Source organism: Dasypus novemcinctus, chromosome 31 (genome assembly GCF_030445035.2).
Source record: "Dasypus novemcinctus isolate mDasNov1 chromosome 31, mDasNov1.1.hap2, whole genome shotgun sequence".
Taxonomy (NCBI): domain Eukaryota; kingdom Metazoa; phylum Chordata; class Mammalia; order Cingulata; family Dasypodidae; genus Dasypus; species Dasypus novemcinctus.
The window spans coordinates 44294137-44318476 of record NC_080703.1 but is presented as its reverse complement, the minus strand read 5'-3'; the positions used below and the strand labels follow the sequence as shown (position 1 = coordinate 44318476).

The 24340-nt window shown below is 52.3% G+C and overlaps 1 protein-coding gene across 3 annotated transcripts in view; it reads left to right on the top strand.

The window, feature by feature from the left end:
- CPNE4 (copine 4) overlaps nt 1–16488 on the top strand; it is a 509926-nt gene extending 493438 nt beyond the window's left edge. For 2 of the 3 annotated variants that reach the window (XM_058290593.2, XM_058290595.2), the window contains 3 exons: nt 2402–2535; nt 9290–9526; nt 14982–15428. In XM_058290593.2, the coding sequence (XP_058146576.1) occupies nt 2402–2535; nt 9290–9526; nt 14982–15116 (506 nt within the window). In that variant the 3' untranslated portion in view covers nt 15117–15428. Of the gene's footprint in view, nt 1–2401; nt 2536–9289; nt 9527–14981 lie in introns of all 3 variants that reach the window. The other variant, XM_058290594.2, reaches the window with a different exon arrangement.
- The last annotated feature ends 7852 nt before the right edge of the window (nt 16489–24340 follow it).

Here is a 24340-nt window from a genome sequence, read left to right as displayed (position 1 = left end):
CGCGGCAGCGAGCCAGAGCCCCGCGGCCCTTCCTTTGGCGCTGCCCGTGTGGGTGCCGCACCTCCAAGGTAGCGCATCGGTTATGATTGACTGCAGCGAAGAAGTCAACCTTTGGGCACCGAATAAAATAAACCATCTTGCTGCAGAGGCACAGAAAGCCCCAAAATAACAGAGCAGGAAAGTAAGGGCTGGAAAAGACAGAAGGCAGAAGCACCCTGGGTCCACAGCAAGAAAACACTGAGCCCGTTCCTGGATCCCTGGCCCAAAATCAAAGAGTCATGGGGAGATTTCACCCGATGAGCCAGCTCTCATCACAGTTTTTTTTTACAACTCCCTCTCTGTTCAGGTATAAGGGGAGGGGGAAATTTGGGGATCGTTTGCCCGGTTCAGCTTGTTGGCCAAGGACACAGCCTCAGGGACCTTCCACAGCAGCTCTTTAGCTTCATGCCGGTAAGCGCTCTCCCTGTTCCGTCGTATCTCACCAGAAACTCCCAGACAAAATCCCACCTAATGATAGCACAAGGATGATTATGGCGATACGTTTTAATCAAGAGTTATTTCTCCCTGCTTTCTGGAAAACAAATAGAGCCAATTACTTTTGTTGCGATGAAGACCTTAAGCCATTTTTATAGTGGGGTAGGTAAAAATATCCATGTTCTCTCCTGTTCCTTGTCAAGGAGGAAGGGGGCTGAGCCCCGGTGGGGTGTACAGAGCACCAGCAGTTTCATAAACTTGTCACTTAATGTCCAGCGCGGTGTCGGTATCAGTGAACCTGCACTACCAGCCTCGAGGCCCACTCTCCATTCTGCCCCTGTTCCCTCCCACCCTCCCTCACTCCCCAGTTATTATGGTTATGTTTCCCTCCTCCCAACCACCTTTCTTCTTAGTTTAAAAAGTGATTTTCCACCAATTAGCATGAAACACACACCCTAATTCACCTGCTTCACACCCCTAGCATTCCTCTCTGATATTTCTGAAAAGGAAATCAAATTTCCTTATCTCACTCAAAAACTCAAGAACCCTAAAAGATAAGGAGCGTCTTCCCCTTGGGGTCACTTCACTCCAGAGCCAGGACGCTTAGTGATTTGGCATCTGTCCTGAGAAGCAGGGGCACGGGCACAGGGCAACGTGGGCCAGCGCTTTTGATGAGAACAAAGCAGAACTCACTCATCCAGAATACCAAGAACCAGCTTGCAGGGGATGGGGGCTTGAGGGGCGTGGAGAACACGTGGGGGGGCGCGGGGCGGGGGGCGCCCCTCTGGCCGAAGCAGGACCACTCAGAGTAGAAACCAATGGAAGGAGGAACTGACACAGGGCAAGGCTTGGGCTCCAGAAGGGTCCCTGGAAAGGCCATCTGCAGTGGACCCTTCCTGCGAGTCATGACAATGGGGGTGTATGGGCGGAGCCACACAGGGGCCCCGCTTCCCCCAGCGGGCCCCGCCCTGTCCTCCTCCGGGGGTCTCCGGGCCTCAGGATGGGAGCCCCTCTTTAAATGAGGGTTTGAGCAGCCCTCACCTGCACACGTTCCCAGTCTCAGCCGTTTCCTCCTTCCTCACACACTTGGTGGGCATCCACCCCGTGACAAGCGCCGCTTCAAGCTCCTTGGGCGATACAAAAGTGAGTTAGGGGGAGTGGGTGTGGCTCCAGTGGTCGAGCACCTGCTTCCCACATGGGAGGTCCCGGGTTCAGTCCCCAGGACTTCCTAAAAAAACAAACAACAAACAAAGAAACCGAAAGAACCAACTCAGGGCAGCCAGTGTGGCTCAGTGGCTGAGTGCTGGCTTCCCACATACAAGGTCCAGGGTTCCATCCCCGGCTCCAGTACCTGAAATAAAGTGAGTTAGTCATAATGCGTGCCCTCGAAGAGCCCCATCTGGAGAGATGGTCATGTGCACACAACTCGTGCCGGTGGCCCAGGGTGACGTGGAGATGACCACATGGAGCCAACCAGGTAGGTGTGAAAGCTGGAGGAGCGCGAAAGCAGACTTTCCAAGCGGCTGAGGACGCCACGCTCAGAGCCAGAGCTGGGTTTGAACCCAGAGTCCACACTCACTTGCTCTGTGACCTGGGGCAGATTATTTAACCTCTCTAAGTCTAGTTCCTCCCCCTGTAAAACGGGTATAACACCTATCTCATTATGCTATATGGATCAGATGAAATCTTCTGTGTAGAGAGAGTACCTTGGGGAAAAGTTTGTGGAAATGGTGGACTTTGCACTGTGCTCCTAAAGGGAAGGATGATTTCCGTGGGAGAGGAGGCAGCATGTGATAGTTCCTTTTCATCTTAAGATCGTAAGTGTGATGTTGATGAGGACGCTGGGAGAGGCGAATGCCGGCTGTATGTGTGCTGTGATTACCAATGCAGTTGGGAGAACGGTCGGCCTCTGCCCGTCTCCCCTTAGGAATTCAAGGAGTCGTGGAAGCTTACCAGAGCTGCCTTCCTAAGCTCCAGCTCTACGGGCCCACCAACATCGCCCCCATCATCCAGAAGGTCGCCAAGTCGGCGTCGGAGGAGACCAACACCAAGGAGGCTTCGGTAAGGGGGGCAAGCCGCTGCTGGCGGGAGAGCACCCCTCCCTGCCTGGACCTTGGCTGGCACCCACCCATCCCGCTCTGACCATAAGCCCGGCACGTCTACTTGTGAATCTGGACAGGTGCGTGAGCCTTCTCTGTCCTCAGTCTCCACCTCTGAAAAACGGGAATGACCCTTCCCTTCTCTGCTGGGTTCTCGAGAGGCTTAGGGATGACACGTATCAAACGTCTACCACGTTGCCTGGCTCAGCAACGGAAGCCACCATGTGTGATGGAGTAGAAGCCACACCCCACACCCCACCCCTGGGAGGGAAAAAAACTGCCCAAACTTAAGCCTTCTTCCCAGTGTACCCAAACTACGAGGCAAAGGGCCACAGGAGTGAAACCGTATTTGCTTCTGCCCCGGCAGTGAAGTGCAGGAACCCAAAACATCACAGCAAAGATTTGTTTCACACTCTATAGAGGTTTTCTTGTAAACCAAAGTCAGAGTTTGGGTTATCTCAATACTATTTCAGATTTAATGAGTTACTATAATAACTTTTCTACGTATGTTTCTAATAATATCAATGTATATCATTTTTAGCTTTATGAGTTGTTGGTTTGATGGGTTGGTTGTTTTTTGCAGTTAGAATATTACTGATAACTGAAACTTACCGTTTTCTCTGGGCTCCAGGGCACTGCATTTGCATAAGTGAAGTAACTTTGTTCTCTCTCATCTTCTTACAATCGGCTCCGCTAACTTGCTCGTGCTGTACCGTTTTCCGCCTTCCCTCGGGAAGAACGGCTGGAGCACCGTGCTCCTCCGTGCTCCTCCTGTGCACTGGCTCATCCCCTCTCAGTCACTCAAGGTCTTGGACCCGGCAGTTATATTTCCCCTTTCTCCTGCATCCTCTATCTCTCCCTTCCTACTGAAAACTCACTGCCGTTGGCCTATAAACACGCGATAATACCTCCTGTTTACCTCTTAAAATCTCTCCCTTGACACGCTCTCCCCTTTGGCTACTGTGCCTTCTGTTATTCACCGACAGAGTGAAATTCATCAACAGAATTGACTGCGCTCGCTGTCTCCCTTTCTCCCCCCATTGGCTCCTCACTCGTATCAATCAGACTTTCTCCCCCAAAATTCCCCTGAAAACTGCACTTGTGCAAGTCAGCAGGACCTCCATGTTGCCAGACCCAGTGGTCGCCTCTCCATCTTCCCCCGCCTTCCAGAACAGGGTGTTCTCCTGGTTGTTGTATCGTCTCCCTACCGCTCTCTCTGTCGTTTTCTAGCTCTTCCACCTCCTCTTGACCTCGAAATGCTAGACTCCACATCAGCGCTCAGGCTCCTTCTCCTCTGCCTGTAGTGTCGTACCCGTTGCCATTGCTTCAACGCCCTGATTCCGACGTGTGCCTGCAGCCCCAGCGGCTCTCCTGGACCTTGGCCCTGTGTCCCGCTGTCTACCCAACAGCCCCGTCCGGAGGTCCAGTGCAGAAGCGTAGCACGTCCAGACCACAGCTCTTCACGACCCCCCCCCCCCCGTGCCCTCCTTCCTCTGCCTCCCCAGGCACCGAGGACGGCCCCTCCGCTCACTCGGCCGCTTGCCTTGGGATCATCCTTGCCCCCTTCCCCGTCACGTCCAGTGTTAGCTGTACGTTACCGCAGGGCAGATTGCCCCACCACTTAACAGCTCACAACCCCAGCAGACACGTGGACCCCGTGGCCGCCCCCGGCCGGGGCGCCGAGGCTGCGAGGTGCAGACCAGGCGTCTTCTGACGCGCCTGGCCTGAGGACCTGCTCTCCAGGGGGCTCGTCCACGGGCTGGGTGCGCCAGTGTGGGCAGGGGCTTCGGTTCTCCATCTCGCGGGCTGCTCCGTGAGGGTCCCTGAGGGTCCCCGGGATGTGGAAGCCGTGGCTCAAGAGGAGGCCACATGCTGCCTGTGTGGCCGCGCCCCAGAATTACCTTCCCCACCCCACCTCCCGTCTGTCAGCAGCCGCGTCCGTCTGTTCTCGACGTGACCCCCTGCCCCTTCTACTCACCACAGCTACTGCGGACCCAGCTTCTTTCACCTTGGCTGAGGCTTTACCTGGGCTCCTTCTTCACCTTTCCCCACAGTCAACTCTTCACCCAGCTCCCAGATTGCTCTTCTGAAAGCCCAGCTAACGTCCTCTCACCCCTCTGAACCCCAGTGGCCGCTCATCCCACGGAGACCGAGACCTGAGCTCCTGGCAGCAGCCCGGGAGGCTCTGTGACCCCCACCCGCTGTTCCAGCCCTAACCCCAGCCCCTCCCCTGTGCCCCCTAGACTCCAACCACACCAAACACACTCCCACCCCAGGCCCCAGGGCTTCTCTCGCCCCAGCTGCCACGTGGCCTGCTCTGGACCCGTCTCTGCTCACACACATGGCCGCTGAAAGCCTCTCCTGGCCCCCCATCTGAAATGCCTGCTTTATCCTTCTTCACGGCGCTCAGCAGCAGCCACAGAGTGCTCTGAACGGACAGGAAAGGGCACCGCACAGGGAAGCTCGTCTCCCCTGTCCTACAGGAGGCTCGTCTCCCCTGTCCCAAAGAAATGACCCTGTGGTCCAGCAGCATGGGTGCTTTTCCCAGTTTTCTCCTGTGCCTGGAATAGCCTGTGGTGGGGGACCCCAGTGGCTCAAGGTCCCAAAGCCTCAAATCTCTTAGGCAGGCTGGTGCCAGGAGCCTGTGCAGCAGGATTTATTCCTTTGCTTTGTGGAACTCTCCTAGGAGCAAAAAAGGCCCCTTTTTATCTAAGCAGAACCTCAAGTGTATTCAAAGACCATAGTATTTCATCAGCAAGCATTTCTCAACTTTCCTTTGGAAGGGAATCTTGTTGCTAGCTTTATTGGAAATTTCCATCAAGGTTTTCGATCCAGCAGTCTGCAGCCTATTACCCTTCGCTAGATTAAACCTGGAAGAGTCAGATTTGAGAATTCTGATAATCTCTCCAAAACAGAGGTTCTTAGCCTTTTCGGTTCTGTTGTCCCCTTTGGAGGTGGCAAAGCCCATAGACCTCTTCTCAGAATAGTGTTTTCAAATGCACAAAATAAAATATATAAAAGTATAAAGTAAGCCAATTATACCGAAATGCAGTTAGCAAACTATCTTAATGTAACATAGAAATATATAACAAATACAGTAATAAGATGTTTCTTTATTGACCTATGAAATTATGAGAACCGCTACAAGTCTGGAGTGTAAATGGTACATTGCGGTATCTGCAGCAGCTGTAATATAACAAAAAACACCTGTGATTTCTGCTGGTGACTAAGTCACAAGTACAGCTAGAACTAACTTGATTTGTTGATTACATTCATAATAGAAGAAAATGGTCAATTTCAGCTAGAGGTTAGAAAACAAAATGTAACTTACCGCCAAGGTCACAGACGGCCTGAACTCTTTCAACAGTCCAGAGACCCAAAGGAAGAGCCCCTGCTACAAACCACGGCCCGCCGCCTCCCCTTGAATGAGCTGCAGGCTAAGAATTTTTTTTCATCGTTAAATGATGGAAAAAAATCAAAAGAATAGTATCTCAAGACACATAAAACTTACGCAGTATTAAAATTTCCCTTCTGCTGGCGTTTTATTGGGGCGCAGGCACTCCCCGCTTACGCCGTGTCTGTGGCTGCTTCCCTCTAGAGCGGCAGATCTGAGTCGCTGCCTCCGGGACCACTGAGTCTCTCAGAGCCTGAACTGTTCACTCCCGCCCTTTACAGCGTGTGTCTGCCCACCCCTGCTCGGCACGGGAGGGTTCTGGCTCAGTGTGGCACGGCGACGGCCCGAAAGCCCTGGGCAGGTGGGGAGGTCCATCTCCTGAGCTCTAGGGAGTAGGTCAGCCAGGGTTTAGGGGAGAGCCGGGTGGAGGCAGAGGCCCCAGGGGTGTGGGCAGATGAAGGGGCACCTGCTCCTGAGACGGGGCAGTCGCCTTCCTGTGTGGCCTCCGCCCCAGCTCCAAGGCTGCCCCCAGGGCAGGGCAGGCTGTGATTCTGCTGCACTCGATGCCTCTTTCCTGCAGCCCACCAGGTTTGCGTCCCTCTGCTCCTTCCCAGCTCCTCCGTCACTTTATCCAACCAAAACCCTCCTCCAAACTCCCGGGACACCTTCCTTGTGAGCACGTAAGAATCAAAAACCATAATTGTGGGTGAACATTTACAACTCGAAGGAACTTGCCAACCCGACGGTCAGCTAGGACTGTGTTATTGGTTAGTGGACACGGAACAAAATTAGCCTTTACATGGGAAGCGCTCAGAGCCCGTGCCAGCGTCATCCGGCTGGGCGCCGCAGCTATCCCCAGCTGTATTTCCGGCTGCGTAATTTTGTTTAGAAACATTTTTGTTCACGCTTACAGAGAAATGAGGGAATTTGTTAGAAGCACCAGGCAATTTGCAACTTGTAAAGTGCACGATTTTCAAAACGGGATGCTTTCAAAATGTGGCTGCTCTGCCCCGTCTTTCTTCTCTGGACATGGTGACTCGGCTTGGTTTCATCTTCTGACGTTCTCTCCCTGTCCGTGTCGGGCACATGTCAGAGACGATCCTGGAAGTTTCCTTGAGTCTTGGGCCTCCCCACCCCTCTTGCCTGAGGAGGCCGCGGCGGTGGGCAGGGGTGCCGACCTGCCTTTGCCCCCCAGTGAGCCACCCTGCTCCAGACGCCAGCGCCCTGGCCAAGCTTCCCTGGGGACGAGTGCAGGGCCTTCCGTCCAGTCTCCACCGCAGCTGAGCCCCCGGCCCGTCTCTGCCGATGGGAAGGGCCGGGCGTGCTGCAGGCCTGGAGCCAAGGCAGAGGAGGGGCCTGGGAGCAGGGCGGCCCGGCCAGGCGCTTGGAGGGCGGCTGTCACCCCACACTCGGTCAGGGGAAGAGTCGGTTAGAGCCGGCGAGTGGAGAGAGAGTGCGAGGCACGGATTAACTATAAGTTCTCTAGTAGCTACGTTTCATAAAGTAAACGGGGAATTTTAATTACTTTACCTAAACCAGTGTAGACAAAATATTGTCATTTTAACGAGTGTGTGCCATAAAATGAAATCTTTTACATTCTTTGTTTTGTACTAAGTCATTTTACATTTACAGCATCTCAATGGGGATGCCACATTATCACTGGAAATACTTGACCTTTAGAGTTGAAATAAAATTTGAAATTCAGTCCCTAGAATGCACCAGCTACATTTCGAGGGCCCACTAGTTACAGGGGCCAGTGGCTAATGTACTGGCACAGCTTAGACCCTTAAAAGTCTTGGCACTGCAGAGGACCGGGTAAATGATCGCGTTTACCCCACATTTGAGCAACGAGGAAACTGAGACCAGAGAAGTTAGCACTTTCCCAGGGTCTCCCAGAACGAGGCTTGAACCCACTCCTTCTGCTTCCATTCTGCTGCCCTTGCTACTGCACGGCCTCTTTCCTGTTCTCAGGTGATTGTCATAAGTTAGCCGTAATTCCTCTGCCCCCCTCAAGCTCCTTGAGTCAAAGCCTTAAGCCTTCTAGGGTTGTTGGCATAGGATCCAAAAACTGTCACCCATCCCTGTTGCTGCGGTGCAGGTGCGTCACTCCCCCATGTTGCTATGGTCCAAGTGAGTCACTCCCCCCTGTTGCGATGGTCCAGGTACATCACCCATCCCTGTTGCTATGGTCCAGGTGCATCATCCATCCCTGTTGCTCTGGTCCAGGTGCATCATCCATCCCTGTTGCTCTGGTCCAGGTGCATCATCCATCCCTGTTGCTCTGGTCCAGGTGCATCATCCATCCCTGTTGCTATGGTCCAGGTGCATCATCCATCCCTGTTGCTATGGTCCAGGTGCATCATCCATCCCTGTTGCTATGGTCCAGGTGCATCATTCCCCCCTGTTGCTATGGTCCAGGTGCATCATCCATCCCTGTTGCTATGGTCCAGGTGCATCATCCATCCCTGTTGCTATGGTCCAGGTGCATCACTCCCCTCTGTTGCTCTGGTCCAGGTACATCACCCATCCCTGTTGCTATGGTCCAGGTGCATCATCCATCCCTGTTGCTATGGTCCAGGTGCATCATCCATCCCTGTTGCTATGGTCCAGGTGCATCATCCATCCCTGTTGCTATGGTCCAGGTGCATCATTCCCCCCTGTTGCTATGGTCCAAGTGTGTCACTCCCCCCCCCCCCCATTGCTACGGTCCTGGTACATCACCCATCCCTGTTGCTATGGTCCAGGTACATCACTCCCCCCATTGCTGTGGTGCAGGTGCATCACTCCCCTCTGTTGCTCTGGTCCAGGTACATCACTCCCCCCTGTTGCTATGGTGCAGGTGCGTCACTCCCCTGTTGCTATGGTCTGGTGCGTCACTCCCCCTGTTGCTGCAGTACAGGTTCATAGCTCCCCCCGTTGCTGTGGTGCAGGTGCATCACTCCCCCTGTTGCTATGGTGCAGGTGTATCCCTCCCCCCTGTTGCTATGGTGCAGGTGCATCACTCCCCCTGTTGCTATGGTGCAGGTGTATCCCTCCCCCCTGTTGCTATGGTGCAGGTGCATCACTCCCCCTGTTGCTATGGTGCAGGTGCATCACTCCCCCTGTTGCTATGGTGCAGGTGCATCACTCCCCCTGTTGCTATGGTGCAGGTGCATCACTCCCCCTGTTGCTACGGTCTGGTGCGTCACTCCCCTGTTGCTGCGGTGCAGGTGCATCGCTCTCCCCCACCATTACTGCAGTGCAGGTGCAGTGGCTGCTCAGATCCTAACTCTCCTGTCCTTGTCTCCTTGCCCGGCCGTCCTCGCCTGGCGCCTGCCCACAGCAATACTTCATCCTGCTGATCCTGACGGACGGCGTCATCACGGACATGGCGGACACCCGAGAGGCCATCGTCCACGCCTCCCACCTGCCCATGTCTGTCATCATCGTGGGCGTGGGCAACGCCGACTTCAGCGACATGCAGATGCTGGACGGCGACGACGGGATTCTGCGGTCCCCCAAGGGAGAGCCCGTCCTTCGCGACATCGTCCAGTTCGTGCCCTTCAGGAACTTCAAGCACGTACGCAGGCGTCCCCGGGGGGCAGAGCCCGCGCGCTTGCGCCACATCTCCCCAGCGTCGGGAGGGACCGTCTGCTCCCGAGGCAGTGCAGCTAGCCCTGACGTAGCACCTGGCTCCCTGGAGAGGAGGCGCGTGTCCCTGCAGACGCAGGGTCGCAGCCGGCTGTCACCCACGTGCTTTAGGGGTCCCAGGGCTGCCAGGTGCTCTTGGGCAGCTGTTTTAGAAGGGACCGTCCACTCCCGAGGCAGCACGGCTAGCCCTGACGTAGCACCTGGCTCCCTGGAGAGGAGGCGCATGTCCCTGCAGACGCGGGGTCGCAGCCGGCTGTCACCCACGTGCTTTAGGGGTCCCAGGGCTGCCAGGTGCTGTTGGGCAGCTGCTTTAGCCCACAGGTACCTGGCAGAAGCAGCGAGGACAAGCCTAGACTCGGCCTGGGTCCTGCTTGCGAGCCCTGGAAGAGGCCTCGTTTGCCTCGGCCAAGTGTGTTTTCAAAACATTAGAGACCCGAGTGCCCCCTAAGGACTTAATAAGCAGCAGTGAAGAGTTCTTTAACTCGTGAGGATGGCAAAGCTGGTTCTGAGGAGGGGAGACAGGGAAACGCGGCCAAAGAGGGACAAGTGGGGAGAAGCTGGGCAAGGCAGAGTCGAAGCTGGTTTACCAACAGGGTGAAAAAGAAACAAAAACCACGCCCTGAGCCTCCCTGCCCCGCCGGGCAGCAGGCATTTGCACCTTAGGTTTCGATGAGTTAACGTCGAGCGTAACAGATTTGGACTCTGATCCATAATAAGTAGGACGTCAAGTAACGTTCTGTCCCCTTAATGACCCCAATCAGGCCCACTGGTCAGTGCTCTCGCATGACTTTGACATCATTTTCCACGTTTCCAGATTTTGAGTAATTAGTAACAACGTGGAGAAAGGGCCACCTTTAAAGTGCTCAGAACCGTGTGCCAGGGGGCTGCCTTGCGGGGGGGCTCTTTCCTCACTCAAGTGCGGGCTCCTGTGGGCAGGTGGCCCTGGGGACCCTCCAGAGCCCACCTAGGTGGGGCAGCGTGGGAGGCCACGGACGGTCCTCTCTGTCCTTTCGTTCCGTGCCCTGGGACGCCCAAGAGCCGCGGGTGGACACGGCGCTGCCGCCCACTGCGGCCCTTCCCTGGGCACCCCGGGGGTGCCAACAGCCCATGGCCAGCAGCTGCCACCACCCTTAGCTGCCCCAGCGGAGGGGACGCCCTAATCCTCGGTGCCCCGCGCTCCCCGGGCCCTCTGGAAGGCAAGGGCACCCCGCATCCCAGAGGGTCTGCACCTCGGGGTGCCCGCTGGACGCCTCTGCCAGCTTCCCCTGTGGCCCCTCCCTCCACAGGCCGTGCCAGCTCCCGGAGCCCCTTTGGAAAAGCCCCTCTCGCCCAGCCAGGGACCCTCACCCCAGCCCCTTCCTGGCACTGCTCACAGCCAGCCTCCCAGGCACGTCCAGGTACACCTGAACCCAGGCTGGGATCAAGCTGGGAGCCCGGCTACATGGGCCCAGGATGTCCAGGGCGCGGAGGCATGGGGCCCTCGTCGTTGCCGACGGCCAGCCCCGCGCCAGTGCCTTAGCCTGCCCTGCAGACGCCGCCCTTGGCTCACCCGGCTCCTTGGGGGCCCTAAGGTGAGCGTTGGGTTGAAGCACCAGCCCGGCAGCCTCAACTGACCTGGGCTCAGGACCTGCGAGCTCCAGGGCTCCTCGGGCGAGGGGGGCTCCTCTCTGAACTGCTGCCCAGCTACGATTCTCCTTTTCAGGGTGCCGCATCATTAGAGCCCCAGAGGGGCAGAGAACAGGTCCCTGGCTGGAGGGCTGGGGGCAGAGGGCGTTTCCCAGCTCCCCCAGGAGCTCAGGGGTGGTGAGGGGTGGGGGGAGGCACCTGCGCTTGCACAGCCTCTCCCGGGCAGGAGGTTTCCAGCGAGAGCCGGCGTCGGAGAGGCTGGCCGAGACCTCGAGCCACCTGCAGATGGGCAGCAGGGAAGAGGGTGGGCAAAGCCGGGTCTCTGAAGGAAGGGCCGCGCTCACCCTTCTCTTGGCGTTCACGCGGGGGGCTAGAGAAGACCGCAGGGGTGCAGCTAAGCTGGTCAGCGAGGCAGAGGGCAACTGCCCTTCCAGGTCAGGGGGCCCTGCTCCCTCTTGTCCTCCCCATCCCTGGCCCCACCGCACTGAGCAAGAGGGTGGACGAGCTCATGCCCCGGAGATGTGCGGACTTGCCTGCGGCACCCTGGCCTCCCCGCCAGGCCGCACACGCACGCTCTCCCGCCCATGGATGTGGCCGGGCCAGCCTCGGGCATCTGCAGGGGGCTGTGTGTTGGGGCACAGCTGTCCACACATGCCAAGCCGTGGCGGACGGCTGGAAAGAGCCCAAGAAAGGGTGGCCCCAGGACTCAAGAGACGCAGCACGAGGACAGCGGCACGTTTGGGCTGGCTTTAGAGGAAGGACAGAGCTGAGCCGTGGTGAGCAGGGGGTCGAGGGGCTGCGGGGGAGTGCCCAGCAAGGTGAGGAAAGGGTGCTGCTTGTCACCAAGCGGCCCCTGGGCAGAGGCATGGCCAGGAGCACCTTCACGGCATTCCAATTAGATTTTTTTTCAATTATTTTTTTTGTCTTTATTTTTTTAATGTTACTATCAAAAAATATGAGGTCCCCATATACCCCCCACCCCCCCTCACCCCACTCCTCCCCCCATAGCAACAACCTCCTCCATCATCATGAGACATTCATTGCATTTGGTGAATACATCTCTGAGCACCGCTGCACCTCATGGTCAATGGTCCACACCATAGCCCACACTCTCCCACAGTCCACCCAGTGGGCCATGGGAGGACACACAATGTCCAGTAACTGTCCCTGCAGCACCACCCAGGACAACTCCAAGTCCCGAAAACGCCCCCACATCTCATCTCTTCCTCCCACTCCCTACCCCCAGCAGCCACCATGGCCACTTTCTCCACACCAATGCCACATTTTCTTTGATTACTAATCTCAATAGTTCATGAATAGAATATCAGTAAGTCCACTCTAATCCATACACTATTCCTCCATCCTGTGGACCCTAGATTGGCCATGTTGACTCCACATTTCTATCAAGAGGGGGCTTAGATTCCACATGGATGCTGGATGCAATTCTCCTGCTTTCAGTTGTAGGCACTCTTGGCTCCCTGGTGTGGTGGTTGACCTTCTTCACCTCCATGTTAGATGAGTGGGGTAAGTCCAATAAACCAGAGTGTAGGAGCTGCAAGTCTGTTGAGGCCCAGGGCCTGACTATCACATGGTCAGTCCAGAGATTCAGGGCCCCTGGGTATACATTATACCCCAGCACCAACTACAGATCCAGTAAAAGTAACAGGAGAGGCTTTTGGAGAAAGATCACATCTGCGTCCAGCTCCATCACACAGAAACACAAACTCCAAAGTGGGGCCGACTGATATGGCACTGAACTCCATCTGCCATGACCGTAGAACCTGTGGGTCTCTGTAGTCCTCAGAAGAACCAATACCTGGGGTTGCATCTACTTTTATTTGTCTCTGGGACTCTATTCAGGTATGCAAAAAGGCAACTCCTCTAATAATCTCCCGGCTCTTTTTGGAGACTCATAGCCACATAAACTCATTTGCCTTTTCCATTTCCCCCTTTTATTCAGGTCAAAAAGCATTTTTAACTCCTGGTATTATATGTAGACTGAGATATGCTGCTGGTCCAAGGTGACCCTTTTACTCAAGGTCATTTTCTAGTTACATCATCAGCTGGAACTTGGTAGTAATCCCTCAGCACCAGGGAGGCTCATCCCCGGGAGGCATGTCCCAATCTGGGGGAAAGGCAACACATTTACATGCTGAGTTTGGCTTTGAGACTGGCCACATTTGAGTAACACAGAGGCTGTCAGGAGGTAACTCTTAGGCACCCTGCAGCTCTAGGCCTTGTTCTTATTTCAGGTGCACAGGCTTAAAGCATAGTCATTAGTATCAAGGGCTCATTGTTGGACCTTTCTTCTTTTTTGGTCTCTGCCATTGCGCTTGGGTCAATTAGATTTTGAAAACCGCTTCATTATCCAAACCACCCACTCTGAATTCAAGAAGCAGTAAATAGGGTGAGTTGCTGCTCTCACTCCCTCTCAGCCAGTAACTGTGAGTAGCCTCCTTCCCCTGTGCTGAGCAGAGCACAGGCTCCAACTGGTGGCTCTGGGTGAGTTGCTGAACCACTCTGCAGAACGAGGCAAATGATGAACGCACCAGCAGAGCTCCACGAAGCTCACCGGAGCCTGGTCCCCGTGGGCGGTTAATAAATAGAGCTGTCATCACTGCTTTTACCGTCTGCTCTCATATTTTTTGGACTTTTCCCAACCAACTAATGCCCCACTAGCCCTATTTCTTCACTGCAGCCCCCAGCACGGGTTCTTGAGGGTGGTGGGATCACGAAGGAGCCGTGCTGCCCGATGCGGCCAACGCCGGCCACACGTGGCTATTTTAATGCACATTCATTAATGGTACATTAAAATTCAGTTCCCTGTCCACACTAGCTCCATCTGGACGGCTCGAGTTGCATGTGGCTCGAGACTAGCAGCCTGGACTGTGCAGGTGTAGAATATTTCTGTCGGCACAGAGGGCCCTGTCGAATAGCTCTGTCCAGGAACATTTTTGGCTGCGAGTTACAGTAACTGCCTCACAGTTCATGCACGAGGGGGCCTGAACCGAGGGTAGTTTTCCCCCAGGGGACATTTGGGGAAATTTCTGGAGCGTCAAAGCTGTGGCGGGAGCGGGGATGCTGCTGGACATCCTGCTGGGCACAGGACAGTCCCCACAGAGCATTTTCTTACCCAAACTGCCAACAGGGCCAAGGTTGAGAAAACCTGAATTCTGTAAATAGGATTGCATTTTTCCCTGTGTATCTAGACGCCAGAAGCCGGCAGCTGCTGGCGTTTTCTTTTTCTTTTCCCTAGATACTCGTGTCAGGGTGGCAATTCGTGACTCCCTGTACCGTTCTCCTGTGATGATAAACTGGCCGCTCTAACTGCAGGCGTCACTCGTATTAGGGCTAATTTTGGCCGTGCCAGGCTCCCTTCCTTGTTTATAACTTCCCTGTTGGCAAGAACCACAGAGCCCATAAGCCCTCACACACTGCCTGAAGCGTAAAAGTGTCTGGACTTGGGTGTAAATAAAAGAAAGGAAAAAAAAACAAACCTGCAGGATAATGCCTTCTGCCAACCAGTTGTGAGTAGTTGTATATTATGAGACGTGCATGAAAATATCACTGTGAAACGAAAGGTTGATTTTCCAACAACCTGGCAACCTTGGCCGGGAGCAGACCCTTAACAAACACTGGGTGGATGGACGGATGGATGTGGCTAGCTGCTCAGAGCAGGACTCTCGTCTTTTCGGTTGAGTTTGGGCCCCAGTCTTTGACCAGGCACCCAAATCACGTTGGTCTCTTCTTGCCTGCAGGCCTCTCCAGCTGCCCTGGCCAAAAGTGTGCTGGCCGAAGTCCCAAACCAGGTGGTGGACTACTACAACGGCAAAGGGATTAAACCAAAATGCTCGTCGGAGACGTACGAGTCATCCAGGACCCTGGCGCCCTGAGCGCCGCCCTTTCACGGAGCTCCGAGATGCTGTCCTGCTACTATTTAATACGTCTGCTCTTCCTGTACTTAAAGAAAAACACATCCAGTTAAAAATAGCACGTTTTGGTGATTTTTAACTAACCATTTTTTTTGCATGTTTAGCCCCAAAGCCTGGATCTGTTAAGCCGTTGTATTGTTAAAGACTTTTTACAAAGAAAAAAAAAAGAACAATAACAAAAAAAAACACACCGTACCCCACACCAGTAACTTCCTCTTTCCATTACAGCATGTCGCCTTGAAATAAAATGGTATCTGTATCTGTTTTTTTATACTGGTTTGTTGAAATTTTGCTAAATTTCTTATTATCTTTACACTGTAAAGCATTTTGAAACATTTATTGAACGTCGGTAGCCAAAACACACTTGGTTTTATCTGCTCCCGGACGAGAGACTTTTCCAAAAGGCAGATGCATGGACAGTATTTTGCATGTTTAAAATAAAATCTGACAGCGCACACCATGTCCGCGGGTGGTGTCCACGGGGCCCCCTGCTGGGAATGGTCTCCGCCCGGCGATGGCCCTGGCCGGGGTCTGGGGCTGCGGCCCGGCTCTCCCACCGTCGCTGTGCCCACGGGCGCCGAGGGCCTGCTTCAAAGCCAGCGGGTCGAGGCCGGGCCCCCCGGCGCGCAGGTGAGGCGAGCCTGGCCAGGTGGCCGTGCCGCATGTGCGCAGGCCTGGGCGAGGGGCCTGGCCTGCCTCAGAGGGGGTGGGAGGGAGGGGCCGCCCCAGAAGCTGCCCTCCCCGCGCCCCACTGCGCAAGCCCACCTCCTCCTCCCCTGAAGGAGGCCCCACGCCAGGGTGGCCCGTTCTACGCAGCTTCTAGGAATGGCCAAAGCCCTCCCTGGAACCCACCAGGGGACGCCCCGGAGCCGCGCAGCTCTGCCTCCAGGAAGCGCTGGACCTGTTGATGCCCAAACTCCACCGGCACCCCCGTCTTTGGTGGCTGCATTCTGTTTTGCTGTAAGCCAGCCACTCTTGAACCAAAAGAAAGAGGGTTTCACGTGCACAACCTTCATGCCAGTTGAAGGATGAGTTTGCAAGCATAAAGGCCTCGAGGTGGAATGTGTTTTCTCATCGGAAGTTTGGGGACGCAAACCGCAAGGCAGAGTGGACCTGTGTGTTGCCTGTTTGGGGTGGGGACAGTGTTAACGAGCAAGTCACATGCTGTGTGTGCTTTCCAGGGTTGTAATTACAGATCCTCATTTTGCAAATACATGCCAGCCAACTGCACAACATTCTGGGAATGACAGTAAAATAGACGACTGGAAAAAATTTAAACTATTTAAACTGTATTGTTTTATGAATAAATTGGGTACTTACAGAAGTTTTTCTAAGAGTTGTGCTCTTGTTTCTCTTTTCAAAGCGACTCCCTAAGAGGATTCCTTTCATAGCGGTGCCTTGGCCTTCTTCACAGAAAGAGGACTTGCTCCTTCGGTCCCACTGAACTTGGATTAGGATCCATCCCTCCCTAGCTGGGCCGCAGTCGGGCTGAGTGATGCCTGCCTGACCAGGTTGCCGCGAGCATCTGAGGACCCGTGCGAGTGTCTGGGGCCGCAACTGGGCTGCCCTGAGAGGCGAGCCCTTTGGCAAGCGGAGTGTGCAGGCAGATGGTTAAGGGACGGTGCTCAGGCTTAAGGCTGCGGAGGGGACCACAAGTGGGAGTGGGCAGAGCCAGGGGGACGGCGAAACCAAGGCCGCAGTGGACCCCACGGGGGCTTCAGAGTCGACGCAGTCTGTTTCCGGCTGCTCAAATGCAACATACCAGACATGGGCTGACTTTTACAATCGGGACCTATTAGTTTACAAGCTGACAGTCCCAAGGCTGAGGGAAATGTCCCAACCCAGCCCATCCGGTGGTGCTTTCTCTCCAGGCCCGCTGCCGGCGCCTGGGCTCCTCTCCCCGGCAAAGTACCTGGTGGCGAAGCTGCACCCCCTCCTCCAGCTTCCGGCCTCCGGCTGCCTGCGCCGTGGCTTTCTCACTGTCTCCCCACAACCATCCCTTTTTTTTAAGATTTATTTTTTTAATTTATTTCTCTCCCCCTCCCCCGCCCCCCAGTTGTCTGCTCTTGTTCTTCTGTGTCCGCTTGCATTCGCGGCGGCACTGGGAATCTGTGTTTCTTTTTGTTGCGTCATCTTGCTGCATCAGCTCTCCATGTGTGCGGCGCCACTGCTGGGCGGGCTGTGCTTTCTTCACATGGGGCAGCTCTCCTTGCAGGGCGCACTCCCTGTACATGGGGCTCCCCTACGCGGGGACACCCCTGCGTGGCAGGGCACTCCTTGCATGCATTAGCACTGCACGTGGGCCAGCTCCACACAGGTCAAGGAGGCCCTGGATTTGAACCCTGCCCCTCCCATGTGGTAGGTGGACGCTCTATCCGTTGAGTTAGACCCACGTCCCTACCATCCTTCCTAAAGGACCCCAGGAGAGGATTAGGACTCACCCTGGGTCACGCCTTACTGCAGCGACCTCATCAAAAACCCCACCCAAGGCGGTCCACACCCACAGGTGTGGGTTAGCTCCAAGAGCACGATTTTTCTGGGTCCGTAAAAGCCTCAAACCCCCACGGCCTTTCAAAGGTATCCCAAGGTGATAGCAGAAATCCAGGCTGCCCCAGAAGAGGGGTGGCTTGACAAGGCTGTGCTCTTGAGCTGAAGAAGCTCCAGAAGCTTCCGAGGTAGTTAACTTTTGGGTCCCAGCAGCCCAAGAAGTAAATCCTTCCTCCTGAAGGCGGGCTCTGGATCGCACAGCACCCATGACACCTGGCATCTGGCAGGGACGCGGGAAGTGGCAGCACTTGCTATTCTTATCATCATTTTTACACTTCTTTTTATACCCGCTGCCACCGATTTAGTTTATGCCTTTATCACCTCTTGTCTGGGATATAAAAGAGGTTCCTGTTGCGTTGCCTTCACCCAGTCTGCTCTCCATACCGCTGCTGGAGGGAGGGTCACAGAGCGTCAGAGGGTGGAGGGCCACAGAGCAGACCCGAGCCTCTCGCTGCCCTGCTGACATCCTCCAGGGCTCCCCACCAACTTCAGAGTAAATCCCAGTTCACACGTGACCGTGCACGGGACACGCATTGGATTCCCACCGCCTGACCCTCGCCCGTTTGTCTGCCCACCTCTGGGCACCCCACCCTAATCTACTGCTGACAACCTCTTCACGTTGCATCCGTTGGCATTCCCCCCATCCCACCCTCTCATCCAGGGAAATCTTGTCTTTGAAGCCTCAGTTCATGCGCCATCTCCTCTTGGAAGCCCTCCTAGATCTTTGCACACACACCCCAACATTTCCCAGACGTAGCCAAGCATTCTCCTGCAAGGTCCCCGGGCATACCTCTGCCTGACCTTGCCTCCCCAGCTGGAAATACGTCTCTCCCAGAGGAGCGTGTTGCTCACCTTTATTCACTTAGAGTTACTAGTGCCCACGATTAAAGCGTGCGGGATAACTTAGTAAGAGGAGATGGCCTTCTGGTGAGAGGAGAACCTCACTCAGTCTTCTAAGGAACACAGCTGCTGAGCACAAACCAAATTCTCTTGCCTTAACTTCCATTACATCAAAAGTCTCAGTTTAACACAAAGATTTCCAGGCAAACACTATTAAGTACAACAAAGTTACAATACAAGGTAATGTGACCATTTTCTTGAGGTTTATATAATACATTTGCATAATCCAGTTGTCCCCCAAATTTCTCCAGACTTCTGTTAAGAACCCCAACCGGGACATGGAAATGTTTTGGAACGAGATAGAGGTAGTGGCTGTACAACACTGTGAATTTACTAAAGACCACTGGATTGTTCACTGTGAAATAGGTAGTTTTCCATTGTGTGAATTTTGTCTTGATAATAAAAATAAAGTGGCCTACTACTGCATCTTGTTTAATTAGTAGGCAAGCTTCTCATTCACAAGTTCCCCTCCCAAAGCCATCCTGCTACCTGAGGCCAAACTAGAGTAACGCAGAGTTAAAGCTTTAAAAAAAAAAAAAAAAACTAACAAACAAAAAACAAAGAATTATCCCGCTGGTGCCCTCCACCAGGGCTCTGAACCCAGCCTTGCCTAAAGCCAGATCTATCCCTAGAATTTTCAACCACAAAAGCCCACGGATTGTGGGTGGGATCATCAACATGGTGATGTAAGACGTTCCCTGAAAAGAAGTTCAAACGAATCTCCTACATCAATTCAAGTGATAAAGGAAAACATGCATAAAGAAATAAAGGAATTAAGAAGACAACGTGGGTAAAGAATCAGTAAACTAGAAGACTGGGCAATCAAAATCATGCAGTCGAAGAACAGATGGAGAAAAGAGTAGGAAAAAAATGAGCAGTGTCTCAGGGATTTGAGTGACTGCATGAAGAGCACAACATGTGTCCCAGAAGGAGAAGAGAAGGAAAAAGGGGCAGAAAGAATATTTGATGAAATAATGGCCAAAAACTTCCCAACTTTTATGAAAGATATAAATATATATGAACAAGAAGCACAGAGTACTCCAAACAATAAATCCTAATATAACTACTCTGAGACACACACTAATCAGAATGTCAAATGCCAAAGAAAAGGAGAGAATTCTGAAAGCGCAAGAGAAAATCAATCCATCATATACAAGGGATCCTCAGTAAGACTCAGTGATGATTTCTCATCAGAAACCATGGAGCAAGAAGGCAGTAGTATGATAGATTTAAGGTCCTGTTAGAGAAAACCTGCTAGCCAAGAATTCTTTATCCAGATAAACATAAACTGAGTTTGTCAAGAAAACACCTGCCTTACAAGAATTACTAACGGGAGTGCTGCAGGGTGAAAGGAAACGACAGGAGGGAGCGACTTGCCATAAGGTGAAGGAGTGACGAGTCAGACAGGTACGCTGTGGAAGCTAAGTTGGTGTCTTTTCAAATTAGTCAGTAATCGATGCAGGTTGTGCAATACAAAGCCAAGGGTAACCACAAAGAAAGTATTTTTAAAATATACATGGGAAGCGGACTTGGCCCAGTGGTTAGGGCGTCCGTCTACCACATGGGAGGTCCAGGGTTCAAACCCCAGGCCTCCTTGACCCGTGTGGAGCTGGCCCATGCGCAGTGCTGATGCGCGCAAGGAGAGCCCTGCCACGCAGGGGTGTCCCCGCGTAGGGGAGCCCCATGTGCAAGGAGTGCGCCCCGTAAGGAGAGCCGCCAGTGCGAAAGAAAGTGCAGCCTGCCCAGGAATGGTGCTGCACACACGGAGAGCTGACACAACAAGATGATGCAACGAAAAGAAACACAGATTCCTATGCTACTGACAACAACAGAAGTGGACAAAGAAGAACATGCAGCAAATAGACACAGAGAACAGACAACTGGGGCAGGGGGGAAAGAGAAAGAAATTTTAAAAGTTAAAAAAATTAAAATAAATAAATAAATAAAATATACAGAAACAAATGAGAAAGGCATCAGTCAGGTACATCACAAAAGATCAACCATAGAGAAAAGGATATTCCCAGGTTAAAGGACTTTGTCATGAAAACCTACTCAGCAAGAGAAAATGTTTGGAAACCACATATCTGATAAGGGTTTAATACCTAAAATATATGAAAAATTCCTACAACTCAATGACAAAAAGACAAAAAAAAATTTTTTAATGAGCAAAAGACTTGAATAGATATTTCTCCAAAGAGGATACATGGATAGCTAAAAAGCACACAAAAAGTTATTCAACAACACTAGCTGTTAGGAAAATACAAACCAAAACCACAATGAGATATCATTTCACACCCACTAGAATATCTACTATTGGGGGGAAAAAACAGAAAACTACATGTGTTGGCAAGGATGTAGAGAATTAGGAACACTCATTCATTGTTGGTGGGATTGTAAAATGGTGCAGCCACTGTGCAAGACATTTGGCAGTTCCTTAAGAAGGTAAATATAGAACTACCACATGACCAGGCAATCCCACTACCAGAAGAAGCATGGACTCAAACAGATATTTGCACACCAATGTTCATAGTGACATTATTCACAATTGCCAAAAAATGGAAGCAACCCAAGATTCCATCCACTGATAAATGGATAAACAAAATGTATATCCATACAATGGAGTATCTTTCAGCTATAAAAAGGAGCCAAGTCCTGATGCATGAGACAACTTGGACGAACCTCAAGGACATTTTCTTGAGTGAAACAAGCCAGACACAAAAGGAGAAATACCGTATATCACCGATATGAACTAATTATAAAAAACAAACTCAAAGATTTAGAATCTACAAGATAGGTTATCAGAGGATAGATGAGGGGTGGAGAATGGGTAACTGATGCTTAATATGTACAGAATCCTATTTAGGTTGATTGTACAGGTTTGGAAATGGATGGTGGTGATGGTAGCACACTATTGTGAGTTTAATTAGCAGCACTGAATTATAGAAATGAATGTAGCTAAAAGGGAATACTTTAGGTCTTCTTTGTTAATAGAATAAAAATTAAAAGATAAAACACAGGACTGTATAACATAGTGAACCCTATTATAGATGATGGACTATAGTTAACAGCACAGGTATAAGAATTTTCTTCAATGAATTACAGCAAATGTATGACACTAATACAAAGTATTAATAATAGAGGGGAAAATACACCTAATACAAACTATGGACAGTAGTTAATAGTACTGTTTTAATAATCTCTCATCAATTGTAACAAAGATAACTACTGTTAAAAAAAATAGTACAATTATTTAAAAAGTGCTGTCATCAGTTGTAACAAATGTTCCAGACCAGTGCAAGGTGTGGGTAGGGCAGTGTATGGGAATCATGTATTTTATGCACGATTGCGCTGGAACCCACAGCTTCTCTAATGAAAAAGAATAAGAGCCCACAGATTTCTTTTGTGATTAAGCTTCTGTGGCTCTCCACCAATGGTTTCTGACCAGCATCGCTTGGCCCTGGGCTAGAGGAAGATGGTGGGCTGGGGGAGAGGGAGACGGCGCGGCACTGCTTTAATCTTTCCTCTTCTGCCCCCAGTCACAGAGGGAACCCACTCCCCTGGCTTCCTTCTGCAGGGGTAATAAATAGCTGAAGTCATAGGAAGATACTATGTATCTCTTCCCATTCCATTCTAAGGTTCTGCCCTGGGATCCAGGTGAACAGGTTCATCTCTGGTTTCCCCATAGGACCCATGCCTGGAGCACAGCAGGCGCGTGGGTCCTTGCTGAACAAACCAAGCATGTTGCCCCTTCACCAACCTCTCCTTCACTTCCTTACACAAGATGGGGGAGAAAGAGAGGACGCACAGGCAATTTGTCCGTAGCCTGGTAAAATCACCGACGTCGGCACTGCTGGGAAAGGGGCAGTCGAGGTAGGTCATTACAGCATCCTCCTGTCCTTCCTCTCTGGGAAATCCACGGTGGTCCCTCCCAAGTTCTAACTTTACCACTCTCCACCATTTCACTTGAGTTCCATTGCAGGAAGGCCTATTATTATACTTTTCATTTCAGGATTTGGGATATGATAGCTCACATTTATAGTCATGAAACGGTGGAGAGATGACGATCAGATGGTGCTTCAGGTGCCCTCTAAATTTAAGAGGGGAAACGGAGACGGTGAGGGGCAGCTTCTTTGTTCTTCTCATGAAGGCTGCCCTGCTCTGGAGCCTAGAAAGCATCCAGGCAAGCCCCGTTTCTATTCCTTGGGTCCTCCCAGCTCTCCCGGGCTCGTGGGAAAAAGTGCAAAGATGAAGTGACAAAGTCAGTTTCCCTAAGAATCCATTTCTCACATGTAATCTTCTCTGTCTGTCCAAGAAAATCCCAGGCTCCCTTTTGGGGAAGGACTTGCCCACTCAGAAAGATGTTCTGTTTTATATTTGCACATTTCCAACCTAGCTGGTATTTTACTCTAAAGATCATTTCCCTTCCTTCCTGCTAGCCATAACTTAAGCAAGGAGACATTTATGAGTAACTTCTGCTCTCAATCTTCCAAAACAGCAAATGCAAAGGCTCAGCCTCCTGTGGAGTGGAAAACACTGCACAGGGTTTCAGGAGACCTGCGTCCTAGACTCGGCTTTGCAGGGACGTTTCCTGGGTACATGGTCTGGGACAACTCACTTCACGGCTTATGGGGATCAAAGGAAATAATATTTATAGAACACCAAACATGGCCCCTGCACCATATAAATAGCTCAAGACATAACTTTTAAGGCGAGCATTTTCGCTGCTTCTACTATTCTGGAATAACAGCAGTTTTCCCCCCAAGAGCACATGTTCTCTCACATGACTAGACCCATCACGGCTGACTATTAAATTCCCGTGGCCACAAGCTGACCCTGGACACGGCCGCCGAGAACGCAGGCCAACGAGCATTTGGAAGGAAACCGTGTATTCAAGGTCAAGTCCGCAGCTCCACACCCAGTGTCCTGGGCCAGGCTTCCAGGCTGGGGTTGTGACTTCCAAGGAGTGTGGAAGTGGGTGAGGAAGAGGGAGAAGGGCCGAGCCTTCGTGCCTCATCCAGGGAGGACTCCTGGCTCCCTGGGAGTGAGGACGACTCTGGGCGACAATAGTAAGTAAGCAATGAAAGCACTACTTCTGCATATGTTTTATTGCTGTCATATTAAAAGGAGATCAACAAGCATGAAAGAATGGCCAAGAGCTGTCCTCACATCTTGTTAGGAACTTACATGAGTGCTCCAGGGTGAAACTGTTTATGCAGAAACTACCAAAGAAAAAGTTATAAAATGACGAAAGGGTATTTTTCACAATTACGGTGCTATCGAACAGAAAGGGACTATAAATTATTAGTAACAGCAGTCGGCCCTGAGTTCCGCCCATGTGCCATACACTGTTAGGCCCTGGACATGCATCAGTTTATTTCACCTGTGCTGGTGCGCGGTGAAGGAGGTGTTTTCTTATCCTACTCGACGAAGGAGGAGGCTCAGAGAAGTTAAGTGCTTGACCCCAGTGGAGCCAGGATCTGAACGACACCTGCCTGCCCGGTAGCACGTCCCCCGCTTCCCTCGGAGCTGCGGGAGGAGGCGGAGGGGCAGGGCAGTGGCAGGGCTGACCGCTCTTCTCTTAGATGTCCAGGCTCTGCCACCCAAGCTACGGTTCTGGGGCTGCCTGCTCTACTGGTGTGGAAATGGTCATTCTTGCCCAGTATTTTATATCAGATTTCCATATTTTTTGACATTTTCGTTATTGAGGTATACTTCACATACCATGAATTCACCCTTTC